This window comes from Crocodylus siamensis, chromosome 6, assembly GCF_052110815.1.
Source record: "Crocodylus siamensis isolate JL-2025a chromosome 6, ASM5211081v1, whole genome shotgun sequence".
In the NCBI taxonomy this organism is placed as follows: domain Eukaryota; kingdom Metazoa; phylum Chordata; order Crocodylia; family Crocodylidae; genus Crocodylus; species Crocodylus siamensis.
In genome coordinates this window covers 20,944,372-20,959,085 of record NC_143400.1, presented here as the reverse complement: position 1 = coordinate 20,959,085, position 14,714 = coordinate 20,944,372, and the positions used below count along the sequence as shown (strand labels likewise).

The window sequence follows — 14,714 nt, the reverse complement described above, 5'->3', positions numbered from 1 at the left end:
CTCCGCAGCTCCCGAGTCCTCCTGCCTCCCCTGCCTCTGACCCTCCCCTCCAGCACAGCCGCGGCCTGGCCCCTGCCTGGGAGGCAGCGAGGGGAGCCCAGGGCTTGCTCTGGCCTCAGCCCTGCGGCTCCCCCGCCCCCCCACGACCTCACTGCTTTTTTCTTTTGCCCAAGAGCTCAGTCGAAGCGCCTGCAACGCCTTAGCAAGGGAGGCCGACAGTGTGCTGGCGGGCACTGGCCCATGCCCTCGCTCGCGCACATCGGGCAGGCCTGCTCCCAGCTCCAGCAGCTGCGCGGCAAACGCTGGCTCAGAGGGAGACTTGCAGGGGAGGGGCGGCGGCAAAGCAGATGCGGCCCCGGGCGCGGCGCGGCGCGGCGCGGACAGCGAGGGCCGGTCCCACGCCTCCAGCCCCGGCGCAGCCCCGCCCCCCCCGGCGGCCGCGAGCGGGGGCGGGGCCGGGGCCGGAGCGGGGCGGGGGGAGGGGAGCGGCTCGCACCGGAGACGCTTCTGGAGCCGCCAGGGCCGGGGCGCCGGGCTGGAGCGTGCGCCCTCCCGCGGCCGGGCGGGCCCCGCTGACCCCGCGCAGCCCCCGGGCACGTGCCGGAGCGGGGGCCGGGGGGGCTCGCGGCGGGGGCGGCAGGAGTCATGCACCGCGTCCAGGCTGGCACCGGGGGGGCGGCCCCGCGGCCGGTCAAGCAGCCGCTGCGGGAGGAGCCGGTGCAGCGCTGGGAGATCCAGGGGCAGGAGGTGAAGCAGGCCGCGCAGCCCCCGCCCGAGCCCGAGCGTCCCCGGGAGCCCCCCCGGGCGGCCCCGGCCCCCGACCCCCCCGGCCCCGAGACGTGGCGCCGGCGCTTCCGGGCCCTCCGCTACCGGGAGGCGGCGGGGCCGCGGGAGGCGTGCAGCCGCCTGCGGGAGCTGTGCCGGGGCTGGCTGGAGCCGCAGCGCCGCAGCCCGGAGCAGGTGCTGGAGCTGGTGGTGCTGGAGCAGTTCCTGGCCATCCTGCCGCGGGGCATGCGGAGCTGGGAGTGGGGGCGCGGCGTGGAGACCTGCGCCCAGGCCGTGGCCCTGGCCGAGGGGCTGCAGGCGGGGCGGGAGGAGGCCGAGAAGCTGCAGGTGAGGGGGTTCGTTTCACCCCAGTCCGCGGTGCTGCCGCCTGCACCTCCGTGTGTCTGGGGGACATCCCCTCCCAGCCCGTCTCTCCTGCTTCCCCAGTGACGTACTCGTCTGGTCCCCAGGTCACAGTGTGTGTGAAGGTCGCAGAGGTGTCCTCGGACAAGATGCAGGTCGTGGGGGCACTGCAGGACCCCGGTGATTGCTGGCCGGAGCAACCGAAGGCCCGTCCTGCAGACAGGCCTCTGGAGGAGGCAGGTCAGAGGGAAGTGTCAGGCCCCCAGGACCAGCTGCCTTGCGTTCTCCAAGATGAGCCTCTGCCCCACCAGGAGACAGGTGCTCGCAAGCCTATTTTGTGTATAAAATTAACATGGGCTTGACACCCACAGAGCAGTAGTTGGGCCCCTCCATTATTAAGGTTGGCTATCAGATACAGGTAAGTTGATTTGGGGGGACAAATAAAAAGAAAACGGGTGGGAGTGAGGTCGCAGGTTCAAAACAAGTGCTGCAGGTTGGGAGGGGACACGGAGCAGAGCCCACCAGACAGGACCCAGCGACTCTTGAACGAGTCCAAGGAGCCGGCAGCAGGTGCGGTACCGGGGGGCTGGGTGCCTGAGTGGGTGTCCTGTGTGCAAAGGGAGGGGCTCGAATGTCTGCTCCTGCCCAGGACAGCAATGCAGTATTTGTAACCAGATGGCTGGGGTGGGACAGCCCTGATCTTTCTGGTGGGCAGCATCCAGGCTGGGAGCCCCTGATCTTTCTCACCGCATGTGTGCAGCTCTCAGCAAAAAGAGGCTGTATCTTGCTTGGGCCTTGCTGTACTACCATGGAAATCTCAATGATCGAATTCATTTTTTCTATCGTTCGGTGTTGTAATACTATCAGTCCGTGGGGGGCTAGTGCAAGTGAGGGGTAAATGCGATTCCCCAGGGACATCTGTCTGCATCACGTACAGTTAACCCCGCACCTGGGTCCTGCTGCAAATTCCCCCAACACCAAGGAGACCTGGGACTGGTCAGGGGTGAAAGCTCCTCAGGCTGGTGCCCTGGCCGAGGCCCTTCCCCAGTGGCAGTCAGGAGCGGTGGCTCTACCCTTTGTGGCAGCCGGAGGCACCGTCCCTCAGTGGGCAGATCTCTGCCAGTATACTTTTATGGGGACAGTGCTCCAACAGAGCAGCTCTATGCAATGTGGAGCCAATTGACCTTACATTTCCCTTTCCCATCCCCTTAGTACGGAGATGCCGACACAGCACAAACTTCCCTGGAGCTTCTTTCCCAGGGAACAGCGTCCCTCCCTGCAGGCTCTGACCTAGCGTTGCCATCACCCCCACCCTGGGACAGAGTTATTGGGGCTCATCTCCAGCTTCTTGCCCGAGGAGGTCTGTTAGCAAGAGCTGTGGGACTATGAGTCTACCTTCTTCCTCTTTTACATGCTGAGGCCTCCTGCTGCCTCGGTCTCAGGCCAGTATGGGAGAATGGCAAGGTTTCCCCATGCCAGCAGCACCAGGGCTAACCTGTTGATTTTGTTCCCTATCCAGCAGGTGCCAGGACCCTGAGCAGAGCTGAGCAGCAGCCTCCTACGGAAGAGCCTGTAAACCTGGAGTTGAAGAAGAGTGCCCCAGGGAGACTGGAGGAGAGCGGCTCCCTGACACCTGAGCCGGGCCAAGTGCAGGGGGGGCAGGGCAGGCCATCAAAGCTGGGGGAGAGCTTGGAGGTGAGCAGGGTGCCAGCTCCAACTGGATGTGGGAGTACAGGTGGAGCCAACCCTGGCAGGAGCCAGGGGTGCTGTAAAGGAGTTGGGGAGTAGAGAGCCCTGCAGACCAACAAGCCTGTGGCAATGGAGGCTGCAAACGTGCAAAGCTGGCATTATCAGGGGTGCAATCCCAAGTGCAGCTAGCCAGGGATTTGGGCACTGGAAAGCCTGGTCAGAGTCCATGGAGCTGGGGCTCCCTGCTTCTATAAGTGTTCAAAGGGCTGATGGAATAAAATGTGCTGAGCTGGGCTAAGGCCGACACACGAGCTCCTTTGGCCACAGCGGCATCCACAGCCCAAGTCATCTGACTGATGGGGAATTTTGCACCCCTGCCTGTCCTTGCAGAGTTGTAGCACAGAGTGATCCCAGCACGGGGCTGCGGGGGCTGGAGGCAGGTGGGAGAGGAGACGCTGATGGTGTGACGCTTGTGCCTGCAGCTCCGGGAGGTGTTCGAGGACGTGGCCGTGTATTTCACGCAGAGGGAGTGGGAGCTGCTGGACGAGGACGACAGGGTGCTTTACCGGGACCAGATGCTGAGGACTTACCAAGCCCTCGTTTCCCTGGGTAAAGCTCCGGCTCTTGCTTTTCCCTGGAGCTGTGTGAACTCTGGAGTTTTGTTGTTTCCCCCTGTTTTTGAAAAGTCTCATCATCACAAACTTTTTTTTGGCTGGTGTTATAAATTCCTTTCCTCCCCACTGCTCTGTCAGTGATCCAACCTCTCTCTTGTTTCGTATTGATAGACCCTCCTTCGTTTGATCCAGCCGCCTTCACTTGAGTCTTCCACGTTCTTGTAACTCTTGGTGTTTTCATAGTCAGCAGCTTCTTGGCAACTTGCTCTCCCTTTGCCGCCTTAGCCTGTTCGTATCCTCTCCAATTCATCGTGCATAAATTCACCAAGAGCTGTTCCTTGGGGAATTATTCCAATTTCCTCCCCCTCTTGCCTAGTGTGCCCTGTCCAAACACATTTAACAATCAGACTTACTCAAATTAGTGCTTTCTAAATCCCTTTTTTCTTCCTTTGGTTATGACCCGGGAGAAATTAACTGAAGTCTTATCAGCCTTTGCTGCTACAACATAGATTAGGCATTTCTTCAACTCCTTCTCTAGTGATGTAGGTACGCGTGCTGGAACCTGGATACGTCTAATATGGAGTCATCGGAGGCTTCTGTCCACTGTCCTTCCTAACATCATCTCCATAGGCCACAGACTGGCTTTGCAGTATTTGATTGGAAACCTGGGCTCTCAACCCCACTCTGCCAGTCTCAAAACTCTTCTTGTTCCCCTAAAATCCTTCTGCATGTCAGACACCCCTCACTGTCATAAAAAAAACGGGGCTTGATGAAGGGCCTAGTGAAAACCAGTTTTCATTTCCAAATACAGGGCTGGTTCTGGCTTGTGTATAGGTTGGAGGTACTTAGCTTGACTGGGTCATTTTGCTTTTTTGGTACTTTCTTTTCCCCCAGAGGACTTCCTTAGGAAAGCTCTCAAATGCTTTTTCTAGCTGAACTAAAAACATGTATTCTTTTAATTTATTTTTCTGTAATTTTTATTCTCTTTTCTGTAATTGTCTTGAAAATATCAGATAATTTTTGCACTCTTCTAAAAACATGCTGGTCATCACTCATGTTGGCGGTCCCCTAAATTGTGGCTGCAGTAACTTTTTCCTTCCTTTCTTCAGTGAGTGGCTAAGTAACTGTTCTCCAGTCATTGGGACACTGGTATTTACAACCTATCTCTTTGAGCAAGAAATGGGACATTACATTAGTCACCTCTCACCCCCAATCTCTTATCCTGTTGCTTTTCTAGGTGAAATACAGTAATTCTCCTAGCATTTCAGAATCTTTTATAGCCTGGGTATACAATTCTCACATTTACTTTTTTATTTTATTTTTTTCAATTAACTACCACTCCCCTAATTTGCTGCCCCAAGAATTCCAGCTTTTTAAGTGACAGGGTCGAAAGGTGCAAGTGTTCTTTGAGTAGTTCTCTTTTCAATAAATTCTCAAAATCGGCCTTTCAGGCATGAGAGACCTGTTGGAGACCATGTGTTCATCCTCTTTTCTACCACCAACAGCAATGGGTTCAGAATCCAAGTTGTTTTCTATGCATGCTGGAGGTTAGCCAGCTTAGTGATTGTTTGCTCATTAGTTTCAGTTTATCATGCAAGTAATTCAGGCCTTCTTCTCTGACTGCTCCCCTCTGTACAGCTCTTATCTTTTCTCCATAAAACGTGGTCAAAATCCAGCTTTGCAAATTCTTGAGAACTTCTGTTTCCTTCAGTACCTCATGAAACCTATATATTTCTCCACCTGGTTTTCCTTTATGTGACTGGGTTTCACCTATACTACTTGAGCAGCTAAAAGTGTAAACTCCTTCCCTGTATCCCAAAGTGTTTTTGCATCAACTTCCTTATAACAAGACTTTTTTTTTTTTAGTTTTCTACATAGGTTGTAGGGAATGCCTGAGCTAATTTCTAACAATTCATGTCTCCCTGAGTTTTCTCTCTCTCATATTCTGGGAGTAGCCCAAAGTCTTCAAGGAGCACACTATGCTGGGCCACTAGGCTCTCACAAGGTATCAAACTTTCACTACGGTAATATCTCTATTCTTAGTCCTGGTGCAATTTTAGATGTGATTCTAGGGTTGTCCTTGTTTTGGGAGCTGCTGTAGATCAGTTCCACATTCTGGGATTTCACGTGCTGTAAAACGTGTCTCACTCTTTTCTTCTTTTATCCATCTCCATGACTGCCATGGATTTTGTCATAAACCCTATAGTATCTGCCAGTCGGTGCACTCACCTCTGCTTTGGCATTATCCTCCCATTGGATAGGATGATTGCTTTAGTTGCATCTGCAGTTTTTATAAAATCATCTTTTTCTGGTGCCCTGGTGATGAGGAATTACGCTGTCCTCCAGAAAAAAAAAGTTTCACTGTGAGCCATCTGTCATGGATTCGTTTCGGTGCCATGAGTCCTCGCTTTAAACCGTCACTGACCATAAGCGACTTTCCACTCTTTTGCCTGGGATTACATAGATAAGATAAATGCTATCTATCCATAAGTGTGTTTAGTATCTCCTAATTTTGGTACCTTGAAAATAGCAAAAGCTTTTCTGCTTTCTAGTACCTCGCAGTTCATTACATCCTCACCCTTGTCCTTCGTGACTCTGTGAGTTTTGTACTTTTTTGGTACTTCAGAGTGGTTCGTGCTTTGTTCCCTATGAGCCTGTCTCCACCTCCTGGGTGACAAGGCCCATCTACTGTAGGCTTCTCCCTGCGGTGCCTTCTCGTTCATCCTAAATGCCCATTCTCCCTTCTCCACCAAGGTCCTAATAGAAATCTCGAGATCCCTGGATCCATTCCTGAACTCCTAGCTGGTTATTCTGCATCCAGTACCCAGTCACAAACCCTCTTTAACCACTGCCCCAAACAGGATATCGAGGTCCCATGCCTGACTTAATCTGCCGCATCCAGCAAGGAGAAGTGGAGCTCTGGGTGCGTGAGGATGAGGACGGTGGGGAAATCTCAAGGTCAGAGGAGCTGCTGCCAGGTGAGTTGTGGCTGTCCCCTCCACCCAGCTCCCCTCTCGGAAATACTCCATCCCCAGACAGACAGGGGGCCTGCCCTGTGCTGACCTCAGATATCTTCTGCTGTAATGGGATGACAAAATTGAATGGTCACAAACTCCTCTGCAACTGTTTCAGGCTGGACATACAGAAGAACTTCTGTATTGTCCGAGCCCCCAAGGTTTGGAATAGCCTGCCGCCAGAGGTGGTTCAAGCACCGCTTTGAATGCCTTCAAAACACTTTTGGATGTTTATCTTGCTGGGATGCTATGACTTCCTGCCCCTGGGGCAGGGGGCTGGATTCAATGATCCTGCAGGGTCCCTTCCAGCCCGAATGTCTATGAAATCTATGCAGGTGTCCAGGCAGGTGTTGTTCCCAATCGCTGGAATCCAAAATCGTCCTAATTACAGCTGTTGGGACAATTCAATTTTCTGTCTTGATTTCTAGGCACAAATCTTGTTTCACTCAGACACCATGATCTTAAATTTCCATCTTCGCTCACCATTGTAGGAGTTGATACTCCAGTCCAAGGTAGCCATGCCTCTTTCACACCCTCTCCCAGGGCATAATGGGATGTGTAGTCCCCCATGGAAATCAGCATGGCATGCAAAATCTCTGTGTAGCCCTTGCTGTTGGACAAGAGAGAGGCTGGGGCTGTCCCTGGTGTCTCCTGATCAGGTTGACCGGCAACCCAGGAAGTGTTTAATCATGGTCTTACACTGCATTAAATGGCTCCGTGGGGTGGTTGGGATTCACAAGGTTTCATGTTGTGGAGGAAATCAATACCCCCTTTGTTTCCACCATGGAGCCCTGTGTGTCTGAGAGAGAGACTCAACACAAAGTCCATGTGTAGGTTCATGCCAAGGCCTTAGTCCTGGTGCAGATTTCTGTGATGTGGAGGCCACCTGGGCCGCCTCAGTAGAGGAAAGCTTCATGGGCTCATTCATTGCACCAGGCCTCACCCTGGAAGCAGGCAGGAAGCACAGCCCTGCTCCTTTCATGAGACAGAGCCACAGCTCCTAAGCCTTCTCCTCCCAGAACATTTCATGCAGGGATGAGCAATGAAACATGTTGGCTCATCCTACCAAGCAGAAGCGACGCTGGTTTAAACGTACCACATAAGGAGCTGGTCCAGTGGAAGGCAGTGCTCCTCACACACCCCTGGCTGGTGACAAGTCCCAGAAATCCACTATGATGCTGTTCACCTTTGTAGCCAGGTGCTAGTCTCAGGACTACCGGAGATCAAGGGCAAGCACTGGAGAGCAGTCTCACCAATGCACTTTGGCTTCTGGCACATGTCAGCCCAGTCAGGTGGAGCATTGGGCATCATCTCCCTTTGGACCCACCAGTGATATGGGGTAGAGCAACCCATAGAGAACCTCATTCTTCATTTAAGCAGTTACCTCTGGTCTCCTTCTCAGCCCATTAGACCATGAAGCCATTCAGGGGCTGTCCTAACACGCATAGTCCATATGTGTCTCCCAGCAGGGTGTGAAATAATGCAGCTGACAGCTGGCCCAGAAACCCAGAGAATCTGGCTCTGAACTCCACTGAGTAGGGAACTTTAGTCCCACACAGGGATGTGCCCCTCCCATACCTCCAGCACTTGACCTTTTGGAAGAAAGACCTTGTTTTCTTAAGGAAACACATGTGCCAAGGTCCGGTCCTGCTCAGAGGCCCATCCCAGCAGAAGGAATAGCCATGTCTGCCCTTTGCCAGCAGGGCAGGGACTAATCTGAAGTTTCTCTTCCCCACACAGGAGGTGCCTGGCTGCTGAGCAGAGCTGAGGAGCAGCCTCCTGTGGGAGGGCCTGTAGACCTGGAGCCACCATGGACTTCCCCAGGGAGTTTGGGGAAGATGGACTCCCTGAGACCTGAGAAGGACAAATGGCACCAGAGTCAGAGGAGGCCTCAAAAGGAAAAAGAAAATGTAGCAGTTAATCAGGCACCATCTGAAGTTGGATGTGAAAGTGGAAAAGGGACAGACCCAAAAAAGAACCCTGGGTGCAGGGAAAAAATTGTGGATCATTCCTCCAACCTGGCCAGACACAGGTGCATGCACACAAGGGAGAAGCTACATCAGTGCTCTGAGTGTGGGAAGAGCTTTACCCAGTCTTTCAACCTTGCCCAGCACCAGCGCATCCACAGAGGGGAGAAGCCACATCGATGCTCTGAGTGTGGGAAGAGATTCACCCGCTCTTCCCACCTGTCCCAGCACCAGCGCATCCACAGAGGGGAGAGGCCACATCAGTGCCCTGAATGTGGGAAGAGCTTCACCTACTCCTCTGGCCTGGCCCAGCACCTGCGCATCCACACAGGGGAGAAGCCACATCGGTGCTTGGAGTGTGGAAAAAGCTTCACCTACTCCTCCAGCCTGGCCCGGCACCAGTTTATCCACACAGGGGAGAAGCCACATCAGTGCTTGGAGTGTGGAAAAAGCTTTACCCGCTTCTCCCGCCTGGCCGAGCACCAGCGCATTCACAGGCAGGGAAATCCACATCAGTGCTCTGTGTGTGGGAAAAGCTTCACCCAGTCCTCCACCCTGGCCCTGCACCAGCGCATCCATACGGGAGAGAAGCCACATCAGTGCGCTGTGTGTGGGAAAAGCTTCATCCACTCCTCCAGCCTGACCCGACACCGACGCATCCACACATAAGACCATCCATAATTCTGGCAACAGTGCACGAAGGGCTTGGGGATGTCTGCTTTGCTCACCACCCACCAGTGGCTGCAAACAGCCTCATGCTGGTATACTGCAGAAAGAGTTTACCAAGCCTTTGGTCCTTGTAGGGCATAATAGTGTCATCTGGGGTTGTTAGACAGGAGCTGGACTGTTCTCAGTGGTGACAGATGACAAAACAAGGAGCAGTCATCTCAAGTTGCAGTAAGGGAGATTTAGGTTAGATATTAGTAAAAACTTTCTTACTAGGAGAGTAGCAAAGCACTGGAACAGGTTACCTAGAGAGGTGGTGGAAGCTCCATCCATGCAGGTTTTTAAGGCCTGGCTTGACAAAGCCTTGGCTTGAATGATGTAGTTGGGGCTGGTCCTGCTTTGAGCAGGGGGCCAAACTAGATGTGACCTCCTGAGGTCCTTTCCCACCCTCATTGTCTATGGTTCTATGATCAGTGTCATGGTTGCTGTTGTCCTTGTCAGGTGTTCTTGATGTGCTATCGGGGGTGAAGTCTCAGGAACTGTAGTGCTCGCACAGTCACAGCCAGGATATCCCAATGCTAATCTTGTCTTAAAGAGTGATCACAGGCTCATTTCAGCTCGGTTTATTCTCTAGAAACAGAGCGCTAACTCATTTTGTCCTAGCAAATGCATCAAACCAGGAGCCAAGGCATTTGTACCTGTGACCCGGCACACCACAGACTCCCCTAGGCTGGTGCAAATTTTCCTGCTTTCTGATTCTCCTTTATATAAATGATTAAAACAAATTATATATTGCATTCCATCTGTATCACGAATGTCTCAAACTGTCCTGTACTGTGGGCTTATTTCACATTCTGACCTGTGTTCCCATTCCTGGTGCTCCTGGCCCAGTCTTATCTTCATACTGGACTATCTTACCATATACCATCATCTCCCATTCTCATTTTGGCAGGAGTGCACATCCTGCCCATCTGCCACTTTAATTTATGTGAGGAGTTCATATGTCAGTTAGGTTTGCTGAGGGGAGGCCTACTTTGGCCTGTACTTTTACAAAGTCTTTGGGTGAGCAGCATATATTGATTAATGCTACAACAAGGCCCAAAAGCAGAATGGAAAGGACCCAGAGGCTGGCCCCCACGGTTTGATGGTGGGGAGAGGCTCAGAGGAAACACCTCAAACACAGGCCAGTCCTGATGCAGGGGGAACCTGTAAGGAAACAATTTTTGCATCAGCCTGTGCATTCCCCATTATTCTCTAAAAGCAATAATGTGAACGAGTGCGTTCTCTGTAATGTATTTTCTGCTAATAAAGACCCAGAACTGAACATGGTACTCCTGTGATCGATCTCTGTGTCCTCTCCAGAGCTGTGCAATGGGAATAGACCCCTTTCCAGGGCAGATCTCTCTGTGACTTTGCAGCCCCTTCCCTTTCCAGAGGATTTACCACAGTGCAGGGATTGTTGCTAACCCTCAGGCACAGCAGTTGGTTACACTCAAGGCACTTTTCCCATGTGTTGCTGGACCCAGCCCTTTTGAAGGGACCTTTGGGCAGGGGCCAGTAGAGTTCCTTTTGTGGGTGAAATGGGGTAGCAAGGAGATGCAACTTGTAGCAGGTCCTGCCTCTCCTGTTGAAGGGTGAAGAAGGTATGAAGGCATCCTCTGGGTGAAAATCTTCCGGGGGGAGGGACTTGTGCATGTGCACACCGCCTCCCCCCAGGAAGAAAGTCTGTGAGAGAGGGGAAAGGGCCAGGAGGAGGAGGGAGTGGGGCTGGTGCTGGGACTGGGCAGAAATCGGGAGGCAGCAAAGTGGAGCCAGGCCCAGGATCAGGATTGGGACTGGGGCCCGCTGCACCTGTGCAGCCACCCCTTCACCCACGCCTGGGGTCATTGCCCAGCACCCTCTGTGGCAATAATTCCACTGCCCCCCAGTCCCGCACCAACCCTGGCCCCAGTCCCACACTGCCCAGGGGGCCTGGACCCAGCTGGGGGCCAGCAGGGACAGAGCCCCCAACTGTGCCTGCCCCACCAGGCTCTGCACAGTCGGGGAAGGGTAAGGCACAGGACGAAACCATGGCTTGTCTCGGGTGCAGGGATGGGAGGTGGCTCCTGCTGCTGCAAGCATCCTGGGAGGCACAGGGGGTGCGTGACCCTAGATCTGCATGGGGCAGGGCAGGCTGCCACTGTGGGCTGGGACCAGGGCAGTGCCAGACTGTTTCTGGTGGGGGTGGCTGCACTGCACTCCAAGCGGGTGGCACTGGCACTAGGACTAACATGCCTTGCTGCCTGGCCCACCCAGCAGCAGGATGCACATGGCATCATGCTGTGCCACTTTCAAAACAGCGGCAGCGAGGCGTGGAGGCAGGGAGCAGAACCCAACTTGCATCTGCATCCCGCCCTTGCCCTGTGCACAGATTGGGGGGCCATGTGCCCCCTCTTGGCTCCCCCATGCTGCACCTCTGGACAAGCTGCCAGGCTCCAATTGTCCAATTGTCCCATGACCTGGCCTGGCTGGGGCCCCATTCACGGAACAAGCCCCACAGTGCAGGAGGGAGCAGGGCAGGGGAAGAGATGAATGATTCGCCTTTGCCCGTGCCCCTTCCCCACTCTCTCCTGCACTGTGGAGGTCTCAATGTGCACCCCCTGCCCCAAGCCCAGGCAATCATAAAGAAAGTAGATTGAAAGAAACTTACAGAATGCTGGGCTGGCTTCAATCCTGGCTGCACAGGTTATTTGGGTGTGCATGCTCTTTCCCCCTGCTGCAGCAGCCTGCTGCTGGCCTGTCCTGGTGTTTGGGTGGGGCTGACCCCTGCCCCACTTCTGCCATTTATGGGCACCAAGACCCAGAAGGTGCATGCAGGGGTTGCCACCCCTCCACTCAGGGGGAAGGGGGAGGCTCCTGCTGCCTCACACTCCCAGGTGCAGAGTCCATACCCCCAAGCCCTGCTGGGGTGTTTCTGCATGTGTCCTGGATGCCTGGGCTCCCTGTGTGTGTGTGTGTGTGTGTGTGTGTTTCTGATCATGGAGGAGGGAAAGGCAGCTGGGAGTGGGGTACGCACACCCCGCCTCCTTGACCTCAGGTGCTGGGGGCTGTACTGGGGCCAGAGTCCAAGGGTACCTATCCCCTGCCTTCCCTCCTATGCACACATGCACACACACATTCCTCCCTACTCTTTCTTCCTGCCCACTCCTGCATGGAACAGCAACATTTCTCCTCCTTCCCGCAGCGGTGGTGGGTGGGTGCAGGGTGACACCATGGTGGGTCAGGGACAGACACAGGAGCTGGGAGCTCCTCAGGGGCTGGTAGGTAATGGCAGTAGGTCATGGGAAATATGGTCACCAGGACAGCAGAGCTCTGGCCTATGGCATCTGTAGGGGTCCCACTCAGCCAGCAGCGACTGAATTTAAACCAGCAACAGAAATCAAGGACAATAAGAACTCCTTCTTTAGGTATATAGAGAACAGGAGGAAAACAAATGGAAGCGTGGGGCCATTGCTTGACAACTCAGGACAGTTTTTTTACTGACACTCAGGAGAAAACTGAACTGCATGACTAGATTTCATGGATTTCATAGACATTAGGGCTGGAAGGGACCTTGGAAGATCATAAAGTCCAGCCCTCCACCTAAAGGGCAGGAAGTCAGCTGGAGTCATAGGATCCCAGTAAGATAAGCATCCAATTTGCTCTTGAAGGTGTTCAATGTAAGTGCTTGAACCACCTCCGATGGCAAGCTGTTCCAGACCTTGGGGGCTCGGACAGTAAAGAAATTCTTCCTTATGTCCAGCCTGAAACGGTCTTGCAGGAGTTTCTGACCATTTGACCTTGTCATCCCTTGGGGCGCTTTGGTGAACAAACGTTCCCCCAGATCCTGGTGGTCACCCCTGATAAACTTATAGGTGGCCACCAGATCACCCCCGAGCCTGTGCTTTTCCAGGCTAAAGAGCCCCATGGCTCTCAGCCTGTCGTCATAAGGTCTGCTTTCCTGACCTCTGATCATGCACGTGGCTCTTCTCTGCATTCTTTCAAGCTTCTCCACATCCTTTTTGAATTGTGGAGCCCAAAACTGGACTCAGTACTCCAGCTGCGGCCTCACCAAGGCCGAGTACAAGGGGAGAATGATGTCCCGGGATTTGCTTGAGAAGCATCTATGGATGCAAGCCAGTGTTTTGGTCGCTTTACTAGCCGCAGCATCGCATTGCAGGCTCATGTTCATCTTGTGGTCAATCATGACCCCCAAGTCTCTTTCTTCCGTAGTGCTAGCCAGCATAGCACTGCCAAGGCTATAAGGATGCTGCAGGTTTTTCTTCCCAAGGTGAAAAACCTTGCATTTTTCGGTGTTAAACACCATCAGGTTCTCGTCCGCCCATTGCTGAGCCTGTCCAGGTCAGCCTGGATCATCCGCCTATCTTCTGGCATGGATGCTTTGCCCCAAAGTTTGGTGTCATCGGCGAACTTGGCCAGTCCACTTCTGACTCCAATGTCCACATCATTAATGAAGATGTTGAACAATATGGGTCCAAGGACAGAGCCTTGAGGGACCCCACTGGTCACAGGACACCATGATGAGTGACTGCCATCAATTACTACCCACTAGGTCTGACCACGGATCCAATTTCCCAGCCAGCAGATCATGGTGGGCCCAAGGCCACAGTTGGCTAGTTTCACTGAGAGGTGATTCTGGGACACAAGATCGAAGGCTTTTTTGAAGTCAAGATATACGACATCAATCTCTTCTCCCTCATCCAAGTGATAGATCACCTGGTCGTAGAAGGAAATGAGATTGGTCAAGCAAGACCTACCCGCAACAAACCCGTGCTGGGTATCCCTTAGGATGTTGGCCTCAGCCAGTCCATTAAGGATGGCCTCTTTAATAAACTTTTCTAAGATCTTCCCTGGGATAGAGGTCAGGCTGATGGGCCTATAGTTTACCAGATCCACTTTCCTCTCTTTCTTGAAGATAGGCACCACATTGGCCTTCTTCCAGTCTTCGGGCACTGCACCAGAGCGCCAGGAGTTTTTAAAGATCCGTGCCAGGGGCTGGGCTATGACGCTCGCCAGCTCCTTGATTGTCCTGGGGTGTAGATTGTCAGGGCCGGCTGACTTGAAGGTATCCAGCTTCTCAAGGTGTTCCTTCACAAGGTCAGCATTGATGGAGGGCAGGGGATCTCCCTCACCCGGACCTCCCTGTCCCATAGCGGGCATGGGCATCCCATGGGACTGATAAAAGACGGACGCAAAGTACCCATTTAATAGGTTGGCTTTTTCCTGGGCGTCAGTTGTCAGTTGCCCCATCTGGTTCAGCAGGAGTCCAACATTGCCCTTGCTTTTCCTCCGGCTCCCCACATATCTGAAAAAGGACTTTTTATTGTCCTTGACGCTCGAAGCTAGTTGGAATTCAGTTGCAGCCTTGGCTTTCCTGGTTTGCTCCCTGCAGGACCGGACCAGTGCAGAATAATCTTTCTTGGAGATTAATCCTGTCCTCCATCCTTTGTAGGCTTTTCTTTTTAGCCTCAGGAGGTCCGCTAGGTCCCTGGAGAGCCAGGAGGGCTGCTGTGCCTTCTTGCTGCCTTTCCTCCGAGATGGAATAGACTTAGCCTGTGCCTTGAGGATCACTCCCTTGAGGAGCAGCCACTGTTCTT

At 53.6% G+C, this 14,714-nt stretch overlaps 1 protein-coding gene across 1 annotated transcript; it reads left to right on the top strand.

Moving 5' to 3' along the window:
* Positions 1-340: 340 nt before the first annotated feature.
* LOC149861540 (uncharacterized) lies at positions 341-10,402 on the top strand. Its single transcript, XM_090052401.1, has 6 exons — positions 341-1,113; positions 1,213-1,446; positions 2,648-2,823; positions 3,300-3,426; positions 6,293-6,409; positions 8,186-10,402. The coding sequence occupies exons 1-6, from the start codon at positions 348-350 to the stop codon at positions 9,079-9,081; spliced, it is 2,316 nt and encodes a 771-aa protein (XP_089908527.1). The 5' UTR covers positions 341-347; the 3' UTR covers positions 9,082-10,402.
* The last annotated feature ends 4,312 nt before the right edge of the window (positions 10,403-14,714 follow it).